The sequence below is a fragment of the Mustelus asterias genome, chromosome 11, assembly GCF_964213995.1.
Source record: "Mustelus asterias chromosome 11, sMusAst1.hap1.1, whole genome shotgun sequence".
In the NCBI taxonomy this organism is placed as follows: Eukaryota; Metazoa; Chordata; class Chondrichthyes; order Carcharhiniformes; family Triakidae; genus Mustelus; species Mustelus asterias.
The window spans coordinates 81,010,780-81,027,852 of record NC_135811.1 but is presented as its reverse complement, the minus strand read 5'-3'; the positions used below and the strand labels follow the sequence as shown (position 1 = coordinate 81,027,852).

The following is a 17,073-nucleotide window of genomic DNA, read 5'->3' as shown; positions in this document are numbered from 1 at the left end:
ATCCCAATATTCAAAGGAGGAATGGGGCAAAATTCTGGGAACGACAGTCCAGCTACTGTATCGTAAAGTAACTGAGAAATGCTGATGTGATTGTATAGGTCAGAATTAAAACACATCGACATAAGGAACTTTACTGAAAACTTTAACAGGCGGAGATGGATTCATTTTGTAGAATTTCTGTTCCAATGGATAGTTTTGTTTCATCTTATGTACATGACTGCACAATGGCCTGGACACCAGCGGGTTGTTCTGGTCTCACGCTTGGCGTACCCTCGCCGCGAGTTTCCCGGCAGCAAGGGTTGCATTGAACGGGAAAGCCATTGACCACAATGGGACCAGGAGATCCCGCTGCCGCCAGCCAATGGTGGGCCTCCTCTGCCGTCCCAAAGCACGTGGCAAGTTGCGCGGATAATCCTGCCCAACGTGTATAGAATTCAAATAAATTAAAGTACAACTTACTGGTTCCTGCACGCTGTTTATTCCACATCATTCCAAGGTTTTGGCCCAAGCTCTGAGCCAGCGTGACTGCCATCATACCAAAGTTTCCATACTGAAAAGAGAGCCAAAGGAAGAAGCTTCAATTCGTTAATGACAAAAGGCTTTTTCAGAAGATAGCTTGTATCGTTTGTATTGCTAACCATTCGGCTGCATCAGCTTTAACAAACCCGAGAATTGTGAAATATTTATTTGGTGTCTTGTTGAAGATTGGAATTAATTGCTTTGAAGAACAACCAACAATACTACAAACTCACCTTCAGGATACACACTATAGATTAAATTGGGAATATCTTGAATCATCTCAACAAATACTCAGATTATCAAGTCAGTGAGTAAATTTGCAGGGTCCGTATTGAACGCTCCCAATGTAGGGTGTTGTGCAGTGAGGCCGCACTTAGGAATTTTAACCATGGGGTCCAGCATACCTGTACTCCCAGCTCTCCCAGGAACATTGAAGACCAAACTTTACCTCGACATGATGGCAAAAGATGTTTCCGTCCATTCGCTTTGGGAATGCTAAGATTGACCGGGAAATTCCTTGAAATTGTTTCTGCTCCACCAACACTTCTTTGCTGGAACACCTGCGCACTTCCGATGAAATGATGCAGCTGGCGCTGAGGTTTCACCACCCAAATCTGTAATTTACTTCTTTTTCCTTTTATTTTAAAGAAATGCAAACTTGTGGACGCCATTTCTAAAGAACGGGGTACTCTTGTGCTTTCTTGTTACTGGTCGCACGCACACCCATAGCACCAAGTAAGGTTCTATACATCCCGTTTACTCTTGATCTCGACTTCAGAAGAGCACCCAGAACTTCAGCCATGTGAGAAACATAGAAACATAGAAAAACTACAGCACAAAACAGGCCCTTCAGCCCCACAAGTTGTGCCGAACATCTCCCTACCCTTTAGACCTACCTATAACCCTCCATCCTATTAAGTCCCATGTACCCATCCAGGAGTCTCTTAAAAGACCCGATTGAGTTTGCCTCCACCACCACTGACGGCAGCCGATTCCACTCGCCCACCACCCTCGGTGTGAAAAACTTCCCCCTAACATTTCCCCTGTACCTACCCCCCAGCACCTTAAACCTGTGTCCTCTCATAGCAGCCATTTCCACCATGGGAAAAAGCCTCTGAGAGTCCACCCGATCTATGCCTCTCAACATCTTATACGCCTCTATTAGGTCTCCTCTCATCCTACGTCTCTCCAAGGAGAAAAGACCGAGCTCCCTCAGCCTATCCTCATAAGGCATGCCACTCAATCCAGGCAACATCCTTGTAAATCTCCTCTGCACCCTTTCAATCTTTTCCACATCCTTCCTGTAATGAGGCGACCAGAACTGAGCACAGTACTCCAAGTGGGGTCTGACGAGGGTCTTATAAAGCTGCATCATTATCCCCGGACTCCTAAACTCAATCCCTCCAAATGTCAGAATGGCTACCCTCACATCCTTCTGGCTGAGACCATCAGCTCAATGCAGGTTACAAGTGGTGCTGTATAGCTGTTAAGAACTACATAAGAACTAGGAGCAGGGGTAGGCCATCTGGCCCCTCGAGCCTGCTCTGCCATTCAATAAGATCATGGCTGATCTTTTTGCGGACTCAGCTCCACTTACCCGCCCGCTCACCATAACCCTTAATTCCTTTACTGTTCAAAAATCTATCTATCCTTGCCTTAAAAACATTTAATGAGGTAGCCTCAACTGCTTCATTGGGCAGGGAATTCCACTAGATCGAGGCCAGCCAAACACGTTCCACTTGCAGCTTATGAATGGATGACTTGACCACGGAATACTGGCTTCCATTTGATGCACAATAATTGTACTGGTATGAGTCTTGGCACTATCTATTCAACACAACCCAACTTATGTACAGATAGACAACCTTACATGCACAAGGTGAAACTCAGGCAGCAGATTAAATGGGGTTTAAATCTATTGCTCGCCCCTCTTTATAAATAATCAGGAATCTTCGATTTTCCTGGAAGCTCATTTGCAGGAGATTGCACTCAAGCTGACACCGACATGCAGCATGTAGTCTAATTAATGTAAGTATCAGAACTATAATGAGGTAACATTAACTCACCTCACGCCCCCACCTGGTGGGTGGGAATTTAAAACTAAAAATAGGGAATGTGACACCAACTCGCGCACTTCTGGTTTCAATGGAGAGGCAGGTGGCCATTGCAATTCATTCTCAGGAGGCAAGTCTGGCAGTACGATCTTTTAGGAGGCTACATGCCTCCATTTTAATCATTTCTAATTTCTGCAGGTCGGGATGGCTGAGCCTCGGGAAAGGAGGCGAGATGGGTCGCAGCCATAGGGTTATCACACTGCTCGAGGCCGAGGTGGAGCTGCAGCACTTTCCCCAGCCACCAAGCTGATCTTTCGGCAACCATCACCTCCCTCCCCTCCCCCCTCAATGCTCCATCTCCTCATCCCGCTGGCTGACTGTCGCATAGGAAACCTGTTGAGACAATTCAAAGTGTATCATACCATTAAGTTGAGCAGGATCGGTGGGAAGCCCCGGCTACCTGGCACGTCCCACACTGACTTCCTGGCTCCATTATCAGGCCCATTGTTTGTGCGCACGCCTGCTCATTAAGGTAAGGACACTACATTTCCTTTGATTTGTCACATGTACTAACATAGTGAAAAGTATTGTTTCTTGCCTGCTATACAGACAAAACATACCGTTCATAGAGAAGGAAGCGAGAGAGTGCAGAATGTAGTGTTACAGTCATAGCTAGGGTGGAGAGAAAGATCAATTTAATGCAAGGTAAGTCCATTCAAAAGTCTGACAGCAGCAGGGAAGAAGCTGTTCTTGAGTCGGTTGGTACGTGACCTCAGACTTTTGTATCTTTTTCCTGAAGGAAGAAGGTGGAAGGGAGAATGTCCAGGGTGCGTGGGGTCCTTAATTATACTGGCTGCTTTGCCAAGGCAGCAGGAAGTGTAGACAAAGTCAATGGATAGGAGGCTGGTTTGTGTGATGGATTGGGCTACATTCACGACCTTTTGTAGTTCCTTGCGGTCTTGGGCAGAGCAGGGGCCATACCAAGCTGTGATACAACCAGAAAGAATACTTTCTATGGTGCATCTGTAAAAGTTGGTGAGAGTCGTAGCTGACATGCCAAATTTCTTTAGTCTCCGGAGAAAGTAGAGGTGTTGGTGGGCTTTCTTAACTATAGTGTTGGCATGGGGGGACCAGGACAGGTTGTTGGTGATCTGGACATCTAAAAACTTGAAGCTCTTGACCCTAAAGAACATTAGTGAACTAGATGGGTTTTCCTGCCAATTGACAATGATTTCACGGTCATCTGTAGATTCTTAATTCCAGATATCTTTTATTGAATTCAAATTCCACCATCTGCCGTGGCGGGATTCGAACCCAGGTCCCCAGAACAGGTCTGACAACAGCTGTGCAGCGAGACAGACTCAAAATGTTGGCCCTATTTTCTCTCCACAGATGCAGTAAGACCTGCTGAGATTTTACAGCATTTTCTGTTTTAGTTTCAGATTCCAGCATCATAGAATCATAGAATCCCTACAGTACAGAAGGAGGCCATTCGGCCCATCAGGTCTGTACCGATCACAATCCCACCCTGGCCCTATTCCTGTAACCTCACATAATCCCCCTGACACTAGGGTCAATTTAGCACGGCCAATCAACCTAACCAGCACATCTTTGGACTGTGGGAGGAAACCGGAGCACCCGGAGGAAACCCACGCAAACACGGGAGAAAGTGCAAACTCCACACAGACAGTGACCCGAGGCCGGAGTTGAACCCGGGTCCCTGGAGCTGTGAGGCAGCAGTGCTTTTTTAAAAATTCATTCATAGGACATGGGTGTATTTGGCTGGCCAGCATTTATTGCCCATCCCTAGTTGCCCTTGGAGGGCAGTTGAGAGTCAACTATGTTACTGTGAAATTCCCCTAGTCGCCACACTCTGACGCCTGTTCGGGTATACTGAGAGAGAATTTAGCATGGTCAATGCACCTAACCAGCACGCCTTTTGGACTGTGGGAGGAAACTGGAGCACCTGGCAGAAACCCACGCAGGCACGGGGCGAATGTGCAGACTCCGCACAGACAGTGACCCAAGCCTGGGATCGAACCTGCGTCCCTGTGCTTCTGTTGCACCCAATGCTCAGTTTAATCCAGTCTCTGATTTGTCAGCCAGACATCAGTAATGCAACAACCTGCCATTGTCTGGAAGGATCCTGTGACAAGAAGGTTAACACCGGAGAGTGGAATTTTCCCGTCCGTCATGGAAATCGCAGTGGACGGAATGGCAAACCCATGCAACGGTCTGTTGAACTCGGGTGGGATTTTCCGGTTTTGGGGCGAGTGCAGCTGTTTTACTGTTAAACACCGATGGTACAGATTACAAGAGAGGATTTTAAAGGTAAATAGAAATAAATTTTGTGTCGTGAGTAGGTACGTTACGTTAAAATGGATAGGGGCAAGAGGATACAGACAAAACTGCAACAGCAGTGAACAGGTCAATAAAACAACAAACCTCATTAATCCCTCCTCCTTTAGATACAGAGCAGATTCCTCCAATATAGGCTGTTGCACTGTGACTACATTCAAATGTTCGGCCTCTGTGGAGTAAAAAAAAACAGGAGCAAAGTCAATCTGGGAACATGCCATTACCATGCGTGAAGCTTTCATTACCAATGTAAGAGCTCATGGTGCACTGGATGACATATTAGCACAGACAGAGAATCAGTTAGCTCACAGGAAACAGAGGGCAGGATTTGCCATTTTTTCTTAGGACGGCACGGTGGCACAGTGGTTAGCACTGTAGCCTCACTGCGCCAGGGACCCGGGTTCAATTCCAGCCTCAGGTCACCATTTGTGTGGAGTCTGCACATTCTTCCCGTGTCTGCGTGGGTTTCCTCTGGGTGCCTCCGGTTTCCTCCCACTCTCCAAAAATGTGCGAGTTAGGTTGATTGGCCATGCTAAGTTGCCCCTTAGTGTCAGGGGGACTAGCTAGGATAAATATATGGGGTTAGGGCCTGGGCGGGATTGTGGTCAGTGCAGACTCGATGGGCCAAATGGCCTCCTTCTGCACTGTAGGGATTCTATGATTCTCCTAAGTGCTGAACCAGGCGAGAGAAGCGGTGTACAGCTCGCCAGCTGCAAAGCCGGCTTTGCTCGCCATCTTGTCCAGCACCGAGAAGAACAAAATCCTGAAGGCTTGTGTCATGCTGGCAGTGAGGGGCCTGAAAAAACTGCCTACACCAGATCTCCAGAGCCTGGACCACCATTTTTAAAGGGACCAAATGCATGATTGCTAAATTTGCTGACGACACAAAGTTAGGCCGGAAAGTAAGTTGTGAAGTGGACGTAAGGGATATTAGATAGGTTAAGTGAAAACGAGCAAACGTTTGGCAGATGGAGTAAAATGTGGGAAAATGTGAACTTGACTACTTTGGCAGGAAGGATAGAAAAGCAGCAAATTATTTAAATGGAGAGAGACTGCAGAACTCTGAGGTACAGAGGGATCTGGGTGTCCTGGTACATGAATCACAAAAATTAGTATACAGGTACAGCAATTAAGAGAAATGTAATGTTGTTGTTTATTGCGAGGGGAGTGGAATATAGAAGTAGGAAAGCATTGCTACAGTTGAACAGGGCGTTGATAAGATAGCATCTGGAATTGTGTACAGTTTGGTTTCCTTATTTAGGAAAGGATATAATTGCATTAGAAGCAGTTCAGAGAGAGTTCACTCAACTGATCCCTGGAATGAGGGGGTTAACTTACGAGGAAAGATTGGACAGGCTGACCCTGTATCCAGTTTAGAGTTTGGAGTTTAGAAGAATGAGAGGTGATCTTACTGAAACATGTAAGATGCCGAGATGGCTTATCAGTGTGGATACTAAAAAGATGTTTCTCTTTGTGGGAGAGACCAGAACTTTAAAACTGTGTTAGGGGACACAGTTTACAGTAAGGGGTCTCCCATTTAGAATGCAGAAGAGGAGAAACTTATTTCCCCCTCAGAGAGCTGAGAGTTTGTGGAGCTCTCTTCCCCATAGTGCTGGAGGCTGGGTCACCGAATATTTTTAAGCCAGATGCAGATAGACTCTTGACTAACAAAAGAGTCAAAAGGTTTAGGAGGCAGGGAGCAAAGTGGAGTTCAGGCCATAAACAGATCAGCCATGATTTTATTGAATGGCGGAGCAGGCTCAAGGGGCTGAATGGGCTGTCATTGGTCTTGATTCATATGTTTGTATGTTCGTATGTAGTGAAACATGCCTCGTAACCCATTACTTTCTCATTTTTGGAATGGTTTTTCCTTTGAAAATTTATTTGAGGGACTAGTTCAAAATATATACCATATTTTCTAAACTCAGATCGTAAGATAATGGACTAGTTATTATCCTCTGCATTGGAACCAAACTACTAAGGAATTTGGTGGTTCAGTAAATCCTAATTTTTAGTCCGTTTAAAATGATTTACTTAATTAATTCTTAATGACAATGAAAATGCATTATAAAGGTCCTGGGGAATAGTGCATATCCAATTTGTGGCAATAACAAGAATTCATTTGCAATTCTGACCTTGAGGCATCCAATTCATGGCATTACAATTGGTGTCCCACAGGTTTTTATCAGGAATCCCCGCACTCGTACCTTTTTGGGCTATAATGTCACAGACAAATTTACCTGAATGGCTCTTTGTTCCCAGTGTTTAACAGTCAGTTGTAATCACATGTTCAATGTTAGGGGAGGCCTAGTGGTATTATTGCGAGACTATTAAGCCATAAACTCAACCAATGTTCTAGGGACCCGGGTTCGAATCCCGTCAAGGCAGATGGTGGAATTTCAATTCAATAAAAAATATCTGGAATTAAGGATCTACTGGTGACCATGAAACCATCGTCGATTGTTGGAAAAAACCCATCTGGTTCACTAACGTCCTTTAGGAAAGGAAATCTGCCGTCCCTACCTGGTCTGGCCTACATGTGACTCGAGAGCCACAGCAATGTGGGTGACTCTCAACTGCCCTCCAAGGGCAACTAGGGATGGGCAATAAATGGCCAGCCAGCGATGCCCATGTCCCAAGAGTGAATACAAAATAAAATTGATATTTGTCTGGGTACCAACTTAACTTTGGAGTATTGTCAGTTCTGCATACCCTGACACATGCAAACAGCTGGCATTTTCCAAGGGGAACGAATCTGCACAGGTACACTTGTGAGCCCAGCACATTCAGAGAATGTGACTATTGGTTACACTTGCTGTCAGCTCACAGGACAGCCTTATCTACTCCAGTTGTTGGTAGCCAATGTGAGGGTCATTGTATATCAGTGCAAATGCCACTCAGTGTTATCCATGCTCCTTGAACGAGTGAAAATCCACTCCATGGACTGTATTTTATAGGGAGCCGCGTTCCCGGCAGGTCTGAAGCCTGGCCACCCAGAAGGAAAAAAACAATTCAGACCAGTATTCTTATTTCCCGTTTTATTGTTTATTCTCCGTCTGGCTGCCCCACAGCCATTTGTGGCTTGGAGGGCCGTTAATTGGCTCAAAGTGAAACGGCCACACCATCTGGGGAGGAAGTCCGACTATAGAGACTAATCCAAATGGCCTGCAGTCCTGATGTCCCAGTACTGCTATGTTTCAGCGGTGGCCACTGCTGGTACTGCAGCCAGTCCCCAAAGAAGAGGTGGTTATGGAAGCCTGACTGAAGGGAAGTGTGGGTATTGGTAGGGACGGGCTGGAGGCTCCAGTGAGGGGTGTAGTGGAGAGAGGTGGGTGGGTTTGAGAGGCCAGAGGGAATGATTTTAAGGGTGGGGGGCTTTATGACCTTGAAGGAGGAATGCCTCGACGGGCACAGGACACCACTCGAAGGAATTCCCCCCCACCTTCCTGTCCAACACTGGTTCACCCAGGTAAAGGTCCTGAGCTACCTGCCTCTCCTGAGCTTAACCCCGATACGGGTAAACTAGTGGCTGGGGAGTGACAAGGCATTAATTGGCAATTTAAGGATCTCAATGGGCCCAAAATGCCACCACTGCCCCCTGTAAAATGAGAGACAGGTTGCAGGTGGGCAGGAAGGCAAGGGAATGCACTTTACCACCTTCAACCCTACATTCAAACCAGCCAGCAGAGGGCAGTAAAATCCAGCCCTGAGCGTCACAGAATGACCCTGACTATTCCGAAGTCAATAAGTGGGAACCAGCACCATTAAGGATGCAAGCTGGAGTAAATTAAAGAGGATGGAGCTAATCAGGATGTGTGGGCGCTGAGGAATATTAACATACAAAGTAGAAGCAGGGGTAGGACATTCAGCCCTTTGAGCCATTCAATATCATGGCTGATCTAACTGTGATCTTAACTCCTCTTTCTTGCCTTTCCCCTAAAGCGCTTAACCCTCGATTGCCTTGTCAATCAAAATTCTGTCTAACTCAACCTTGAATGTATTCAATGACCCAGCCTCCAGTGCTCTCTAGAAAAGAGGATTTCAAAGACTAACAACCCTTTGAGAGAAGCAATTCCTCCTCATCTCTGTCTTTAATGGGAAACCCCCTATTGTGAAACTGTGCCCCCTAATTCGAGATTCCCCCAGGAGCCGAAACATCCTCTCAGCATCCACCCTCTCAAGCCCCTTCGAAATATGACATGTTGTATTGAGGTGAAATGAAATGGGGTTTAACTACATTTGGTAGTGCACTAGTTAACGCACATATACACTATTCCTTTTGTTCACCATTTAACAATCATCAATATAATTAAAATAAATAGATTAATAGCTACATTGAATGCACTTGAATGAATTTTACCCAAATGTGTTCAACAACCATTAATTATTGCTGAGCTAATTGTTTCAGATGCACTGATAAGTTTATTATTCTGTCTGAAAAGCTTAATCAGAAACACCACGCATCAGTGACCTTGAGAAGCAGTTGTGACCCCGCTGATCCCGATTTATCCAAGTTGTTGACATTCCCCATTAATTGAAGTAGCAGAAAGTTTTCCTGACCAATTTTGTTGCCCATTGCATTTAGCACAATGTGTATATTCAGCAATCCTTCAATTAGGAAACCTCACCTCACAGGGAGTGTGGGTTGGAGATGCAGGGCGGCACGGTGGCAGAGTGGTTAGCACTGCTGCCTCACAGCGCCAGGGACCCGAGTTTGATTCCAGCATCGGGTCACTGTCTGTGCGGAGTCTGCACATTCTCCCCGTGTCTGCGTGGGTTTCCTCCAGGTGCTCCGGTGTCCTCCCACAGACCAAAGATGTACAGGTTGGGTTGATTGGCCACGCTAAATTGCCCCTTAGTGTCAGGGGGACTTGGGAGGGTAAATATGTGGGGTTCGGGGATAGGACCTGGGTGGGATTGTTGTCAGTGCAGACGTGATGGGCCAAATAGCCTCCTTCTGCGCTGTAGATTTTATGAGACTACAACATTTTTCTTTTAAGTCTTTTAACTCAAGATTTCGCCTTTGGGGAGTAGTGGTGAGGTGGCGGAAGGATTATTGGACTGATTATCAGGTCATTGAATCACATCATGAATATTCCTTCTGTGGCCAAGTCCTGGTAGGTTTTGAAACCAGAGGTAGGGACATTACCACTGCACCCAGTACCTGAAATAAGCTTCCTGCTGACTGAGACTCCATTCTAGAGACCCAGGATTGCTGAAGAGGAGTGGCAAATGGATTATGAGGCAATGTGAAGCCACCCCTTCCTCATTCCATATATTCAAACATTGTAATGATGGTATTAGCATTCAGAAGAAAATAATTTCCATTGTGGCAAAATAGTGATATGGTGAAGGATGGCACAGTGGTTAGCACTCCCTCATGCTTCAGGGACCCAAACATAAATGGGTGGGTTGGTAAGTTTGCAGATGACACATAGATAAGTGGAGTTGTGGATAATGTAGAAGGTTGTCAAAGGATATAACAGGATATAGATCAGTTGCAGATATAGGCGGAGAAATGGCAGATGGAGTTTAATCCGGGCAGGTATGAGTTGCTGCACCTAGGGTGATCAAATGTTAAGGGTAAGAATACAGTTAATGAACAACATTGATGTACAGAGGGATCTTGGGGTTCGGGTCCATAGCTCCCTGAAAGTGGCCTCTCAAGTAGATAGGGTGGTAAAGAAGGCGTATGGCATGCTTGCCTTTATTGGTCGGGGCATTGAGTACAAGAGTCAGGATGTCATGTTGCAGCTTTATAAAACTTTGGTTAGGCTGCGCTTAGAGTATTGCATTCAATTCTGGTCGCCACATTACTGGAAGGATGTGGAGAGGGTGCAGAAGAGGTTTACCACGATGCTGAATTAGAGGGTATGAGCTATGAGGAGAGGCTGGACAAATTGGGGTTGTTTTTTCTGGAGCGGCGGAGGCTGAGGGGAGACCTGATAGAAATTATGAGAGGCTTAGACAGGGTTGACAGGCAGAATCTTTTCCCCAGAGTTGAAATGTCAAATACTAGGGGACATGCACTTAAGATAACAGAGAAAAAGTTCAAAGGAGATGTGAGGGGTAGGTTTTTTTTTACACAGAGAGTGCTAGGTGTCTGGAACGCACTGCCAGGGGTGGTGGTGGAGGCAGATGCGATCGGGACGTTTAAGGGGCTTTTAAATAAGCACATAAATATGCAAGGAATAGAAGGATATGGACCAAGAGCAGGCAGAAGGGATTAGTTTAATTTGGTGTCATGTTCGGCACAACATCATGGGCTGAAGGGCCCGTTCCTCTGCTGTACTGTTCTATGTTCTATTCTGTTTTCACTCCTGATGGGGCAACACACAGAAAACCCACATCTGGCACAGCCCATTAACCAGATCCAGACCAACTCAAAATTGGGGCGGCACGGTAGCACAGTGGTTAGCACTGCTGCTTCACAGCTCCAGGGACCTGGGTTCGATTCCCGGCTTGGGTCTCTGTCTGTGTGGAGTTTGCACATTCTCCTCGTGTCTGCGTGGGTTTCCTCCGGGTGCTCCGGTTTCCTCCCACAGTCCAAAGATGTGCAGGTTAGGTTGATTGGCCAAGCTAAAATTGCCCTTAGTGTCCTAAGATGCGTAGGTTAGAGGGATTTGTGGGTGGATATGGGGGTAGGGCCTGGTGGGATTGTGGTCGGTGCAGACTCGATGGGCCGAATGGCCTCTTTCTGTGCTGTAGGGTTTCTATGAAATTCTATGAAAAATTATTATCCAGATTGAAGCTTATCTATGGTGATAATGAGATTTGTAAGAAGTAATTCACAGTCATGCAGTACTGTTGCGATTAACATTCAGAACAGTCTTTGGACACTATCAGTATGGGCACTGCGAAGCAAGGTGCATTCTCTAAAGAGCAATGATAGCCTGGAAGCAGTGTGTGATTGGCAGTTAACCAGAACTTCTGATTTTTAAAGAAGTGTTGCTATAATTAGCTAATGCGACGGTGCCTCTGAACTCTCCTCTTGCCAGATACTAACCGGAGGCCATTAAATAATTCAACCACATGTATTTTTTACTGTAGTTCATAGAAACAAAGCTTTTATCATTAATCAAAATGCCCTAATGCAGATCCATATTATATACTGTCACTGAAAATGGACCAGGTGCCATCAAGGTGACTGAAGTAGCCCAATCTTTTTCTCGTTCTACCTTTGAGGCCAAATGGACCTTCAGCATTGGAGGTGTTTGGTAGGGTTCCAGTGGGCTAAATGGGTGACTGGCAAGGTCAATCAGTGCCCGAAGGATTCTGCTGCAAACCCGACAGGATACCACAGACTGAGTTTTGGACAAAGAGCATAGATGAGGTAGATAGTCAGCATCTTCTCCCAAAGGTAGGGGTGTCTAAAACTAGAGGGCATAGGTTTAAGGTGAGAGGGGAGAGATACAAAAGAGTCCAGAGGGGCAATTCTTTCACTGAGGAACAAGCTGCCAGAGGAAGTAGTAGAGGTGGGTAGAAGTTTGTCTTTTAAAAAGCATTTAGACAATCACATGGGTAAGATAGGTATAGAGGCCAAATGCGGGCATTTGGGACTAGCTTAGTGGTTAAAAACTGGGAGGCATGGATAAGTTGGCAGAAGGGCCTGTTTCCGTGCTGTAAACCTCTATGACCCTAAGGCACTGGCTCGTGATTTCCCCTCCTTGCTTTTTCTCTCAGTCTCTGAAGTGCATTCGCTTTCGAAGGATGCTGTACCATCTTTTATTTGATTGCTTAAGTTACAGCGATCCTGGGAGAGCTTTTTCCCGGATGTGAAATCAATATCAACAATCCCAAACAAAGCCTTCAGAGTGTCCTTGTAACACTTCCTTTGGTTGTCAAGACAACATATCCCAGACTCCAGTTCTCCACTGAAGATTCGCTTTGGTGAGTGAGTGTCAGGCATTCTAGCTGCATGGCCAGTTCAAACTGCGACTGAGTCGAGATGGTGTGGATGCTTGGCATCCAGCTTGGGTGAGCGCCTCAGAGTCTGGTATTTTCTCCTGCCATCTGCTCTTCAGAAGCTTCTAAAAGCAGCTCATGTGAAAGCAGTTGAGCTTCTTGGCATGATGCTGGTACGCAGTGTGTGTGTACACCAGAGTGGGAAGCTTAATTGATCCTATAGCCTTTCAGATTTTAGACAGACGTCCTGCTCTTCATTCCCAGAGTGATGGTTGAAGTCTGCCGAAGGTTACACTTGCTTCAGTAATTCTTGAATTTGTCTCATTGTCAACATAGACAGCTTGAGAGAGTATGCCGATGAGAGAAGTGAACTTATCCATTCCTGACAGGTTCTGGTTATGGACAGAAACCTTGGGTTCAGGACAGAGCTTTCCCAGAACAGGCTGGTACACTGCTTCAGTTTTCTTCATGCTGATCCTAAGGCCCAAGTTGTTACATGCATTGGAGAACAAGTCCTTGCTACACGTTGTGTCCAGCTCTGAATCAGCAGCTAGTGCACAATTGTCAGCAAACAGGATCTCGCAGCGTATGCCATAGAATCCCTGCAGTTCAGAGGAAGGCCATTCGGCCCATCAAGTCTGTGCTAACTCTCCGACAGGGTATCTTACTCAGGCCCATCTCCTGCCCTATTCCCAACACTACGTATTTACCATGGCTAATCCACGTAACCTGCACATCTTTGGACTGTGGGAGGAAACCCACGCAGACACGGGGAGAATGTGCAAACTCCACACAGACAGTGACCCAAGGTCAGAATCGAACCCAGATCCCCGGCGCTGCGAGGCAGCAGTGTTAACCACTGTGCCACAATGCTGCCTTTAGTTAACCTTGGTCTTTGTCTGGAGTTATCTGAGGTTGAGCAGCTTCCCATCCATGTGATATCTGATTTCGATGCCAGGATCACCATCAAGGAGGTACAGGAGAGCATGGTGGAGAGAAACACACTGAAGCACACAGCCCTGTTTAACTCCATTAGTGACTGGGAATGGGTTAGAAGACTCACCATCATCTAGGACATTGTGCAAGCATACCGTATAGAACTGTGGAATCGTTGTGATGAATTGCTCAGGGCTGTTGAATTTCTCCATTACTTTCCAAAGGCCCTAAAGGCTGACTGTGTCAAAGGCCTTGGTCAGGTCAACAAATGTGGTGTCGAGATCAATGTCCTGTTCTTGGCGCCTCTACTGGCACTGTCTTATTGTGGAAGCGGTGGCCTACTGGTATTATCGCTGGACTATTAATCCAGAAACTCAGCTAATGTTCTGGGGACCCAGGTTCGAATCCCGTCACAACAGATGGTGGAATTTGAATTTTTTTAAAAATCTGGAATTAAGAGTCTACTGATAACCATGAAACCATTGTTGATTGTCAGAAAAACCCATCTGGTTCACTAATGTCCTTTAGGAAAGGAAATCTGCCGTCCTTACCTGGTCTGGCCTCCATGTGGCTCCAGAGCCACAGCAATGTGGTTGACTCTCAACTGCCCTTGAGCAACTAGGTATGGGCAATAAATGCTGGCCAGCCAGCGATGCCCATATCCCATGAATGAATTTTAGAAAAAACTGCCACTACAATATCAGCGGTTCCTCAACCTTTTCTGAAGCGTAGATTCTCTGGCAGCAGATCCACCAAGTGGTTCAAAAGGATTTTGGTGGCGATTTTGTTGAAAATGAAGAGGAATGAGATTCCTCTGTGATTGTCACAAGATTGGCCAGTTGCTTTCTGCTTGTACAGTGGACAATGGAGGCATTTCTGGACTCTTGCAGGATGGTTCCTTGCTCCCAACATAGACTGACCAGGTTCAGGGAAATTCCTGACTTCCATCTCGTAAACCACCACTGGGATAGCATCAGTTCCTGAGCTTTGCAGCGAGCCAGCTGCTTGATTGTGTTCGTCCTTTCCAACAGCATAGGGTGGCCATCAAGGGGACAGTTGTTGGTAACCTTTGATTTGATTTATTATTGTCACATGTATTAGAATACAGTGAAAAGTATTGTTTCTTGCACGCTATACAGACAAAGCATACTGTTTATAGAGAAGGAAAGGAGAGGGTGCAGAATGTAGTGTTACAGTCATAGCTAGGGTGTAGAGAAAGATCAACTTAGTGCAAGGTAGGTCCATTCAAAAGCCTGATGGCAGCAGATAAGAACCTGTTCTTGAGTCAGTTCGTACGTGACCTCAGACTTTTGTATCTTTTTCCCGATGGAAGAAGGTGGAAGAGAGTTGTCCAACGTGCATGGGGTCCTTAATTATGCTGGCTACTTTTCCGAGGCTGTGGGAAGTGTTGACAGAGTCAATGGATGGGAGGCTGGTTTGTGAGATGAACTGGGTTCCATTGACACCCCTTTGTAGTTTCTTGCAGTCTTGGGCAGAGCTGGAGCCATACCAAGCTGTGATACAACCAGAAAGAATGCTTTCTGTGGTGCATCTGTAAAAGCTGGTGAGAGTTGTAGCTGACATGTCAAATTTCCTGTGGCAGTCTTTTGATTGCTTCTTCATTGATGGAAGGCGGCCGATTGCTGATGTGGTTAAAATGATCTGCCCATCTTTCTAGAATTTGGGTTCATTCTGTTTGACACCCAGGATTGGTGATGAACCAGTAGACTGCCTCACAGTGCCAGGGACCCAGGTTCGATTCCCGGCTTGGGTCACAGCCTGTGTGGAGTCTGCACATTCTCCGTGTCTGCATGGGTTTCCTCCGGGTGCTCCGATTTCCTCCCACAGTCCAAAGATGCGCCGGTTAGATTGATTGGCCTTGCTCAATTGTCCCTTCGTGGCAGGGGTATTAGCAGGGTAAATGCGTGGAGTTCATAGAAATCATAGAAACCCTACAGTGCAGAAGGAGGCCATTCGGCCCATCGAGTCCGCACCAACCACAATCCCACCCAGGCCCTACCCCCACATATTTTACCCACTAATCCCTCTAACCTACGCATCCCAGGACTCTAAGGGGCAATTTTTTTAACCTGGCCAATCAACCTAACCCGCACATCTTTGGACTGTGGGAGGAAACCGGAGCACCCGGAGGAAACCCACGCAGACACGAGGAGAATGTGCAAACTCCACACAGACAGTGACCCGAGCCGGGAATCGAACCCGGGACCCTGGAGCTGTGAAGCAGCAGTGCTAACCACTGTGCTACCGTGCCGCCAGGCTACCGTGCCGCCAGGGACAGAGCCAGGGTGGGATCATTGCCGATGGGCTGAATGGCCTCCTCCTGCACTGTAGGGATTCTATGATTCTATGGGACCCAGAGAGAGATTTTGGAGCATGATGGAATCTCTTCCAGTCTTTGTGGTCTGCACATGACTGAAGTGGATCTCAGTAGCCCCTGAGCAGTCCCTTTACAAGATCACACTGCCCACCTCCCTAGTATAAGGAAAGGGCTGGGAAAGGTGCCCTAAATATTGTTTGCTTCACCTCTGTGGCCAATAAGCCAGGCCGCAAGTAGCACTGATCCCATCACCGTGGTCACAAGTCCGTCTCAAAAAAGAAAGGAATGCTGACACTGGTCATCATTGGCATATGGAACATGTGCACCCTCATGCACAACAATACAGTTGCCAGACCCGAGGGAAGAGCTGTCGATAGGGACAGCTGGTTAGGTTCGACATCCAGATCTCTGCCCTCAGTGAGACCTGACCACCTGATGAGGATCAGCTCACGTAATTCATTGCAGGATCACAATCCTTCAAAATAGCTGTGGAAAAAAAAAACTGAAAGCATCGGCTTTGCTGTCAGGAACTATCTCATCATAAAGTTGACTTGCCTTCCCAAGGGCGTCCGTGAGTAGCCTACCAGAGGTCAGATGGCATTCTTGCTTCAACTCTCCATTCATTTTCTCACAGAGGGCACAGGATAAAGACTGCATCCATTACAAGGATATATTCCTTATTAAAATAGGAAATGCTAGAAACATGCAGCATCAGTGGGGGAAGGAAGGTAAGATTTAACATTTCAGGTCAATGATTTTTCAATGTTCTGAAATGTTAACCCTACCTTCTTAGGAATGTAGGAACTGCTGGATGTCAGAAGGCCTAGGTGCATCTAGTTCACTTACCACCACTTCGTCACATGATACAACTGTAATGGAGTTGTTGACTAATCAAAGCAACCAAAATCCATCAATTAGTCTACAGAAAGCCAAACATGACCTGAGGAACATCTCAGTGGGGAG

The 17,073-nt window shown here is 46.4% G+C and overlaps 1 protein-coding gene across 1 annotated transcript in view; it reads right to left on the bottom strand.

Moving 5' to 3' along the window:
- Positions 1-17,073, bottom strand: part of adam11 (ADAM metallopeptidase domain 11) — a 168,576-nt gene that overhangs the window by 67,309 nt on the left and 84,194 nt on the right. The window contains exons 12-13 of the mRNA XM_078222950.1: positions 5,019-5,103; positions 460-550 (exon numbers count right to left, since the gene is read on the bottom strand). Of these exons, the coding sequence (XP_078079076.1) occupies positions 460-550; positions 5,019-5,103 (176 nt within the window). The remainder of the gene's footprint in view (positions 1-459; positions 551-5,018; positions 5,104-17,073) is intronic.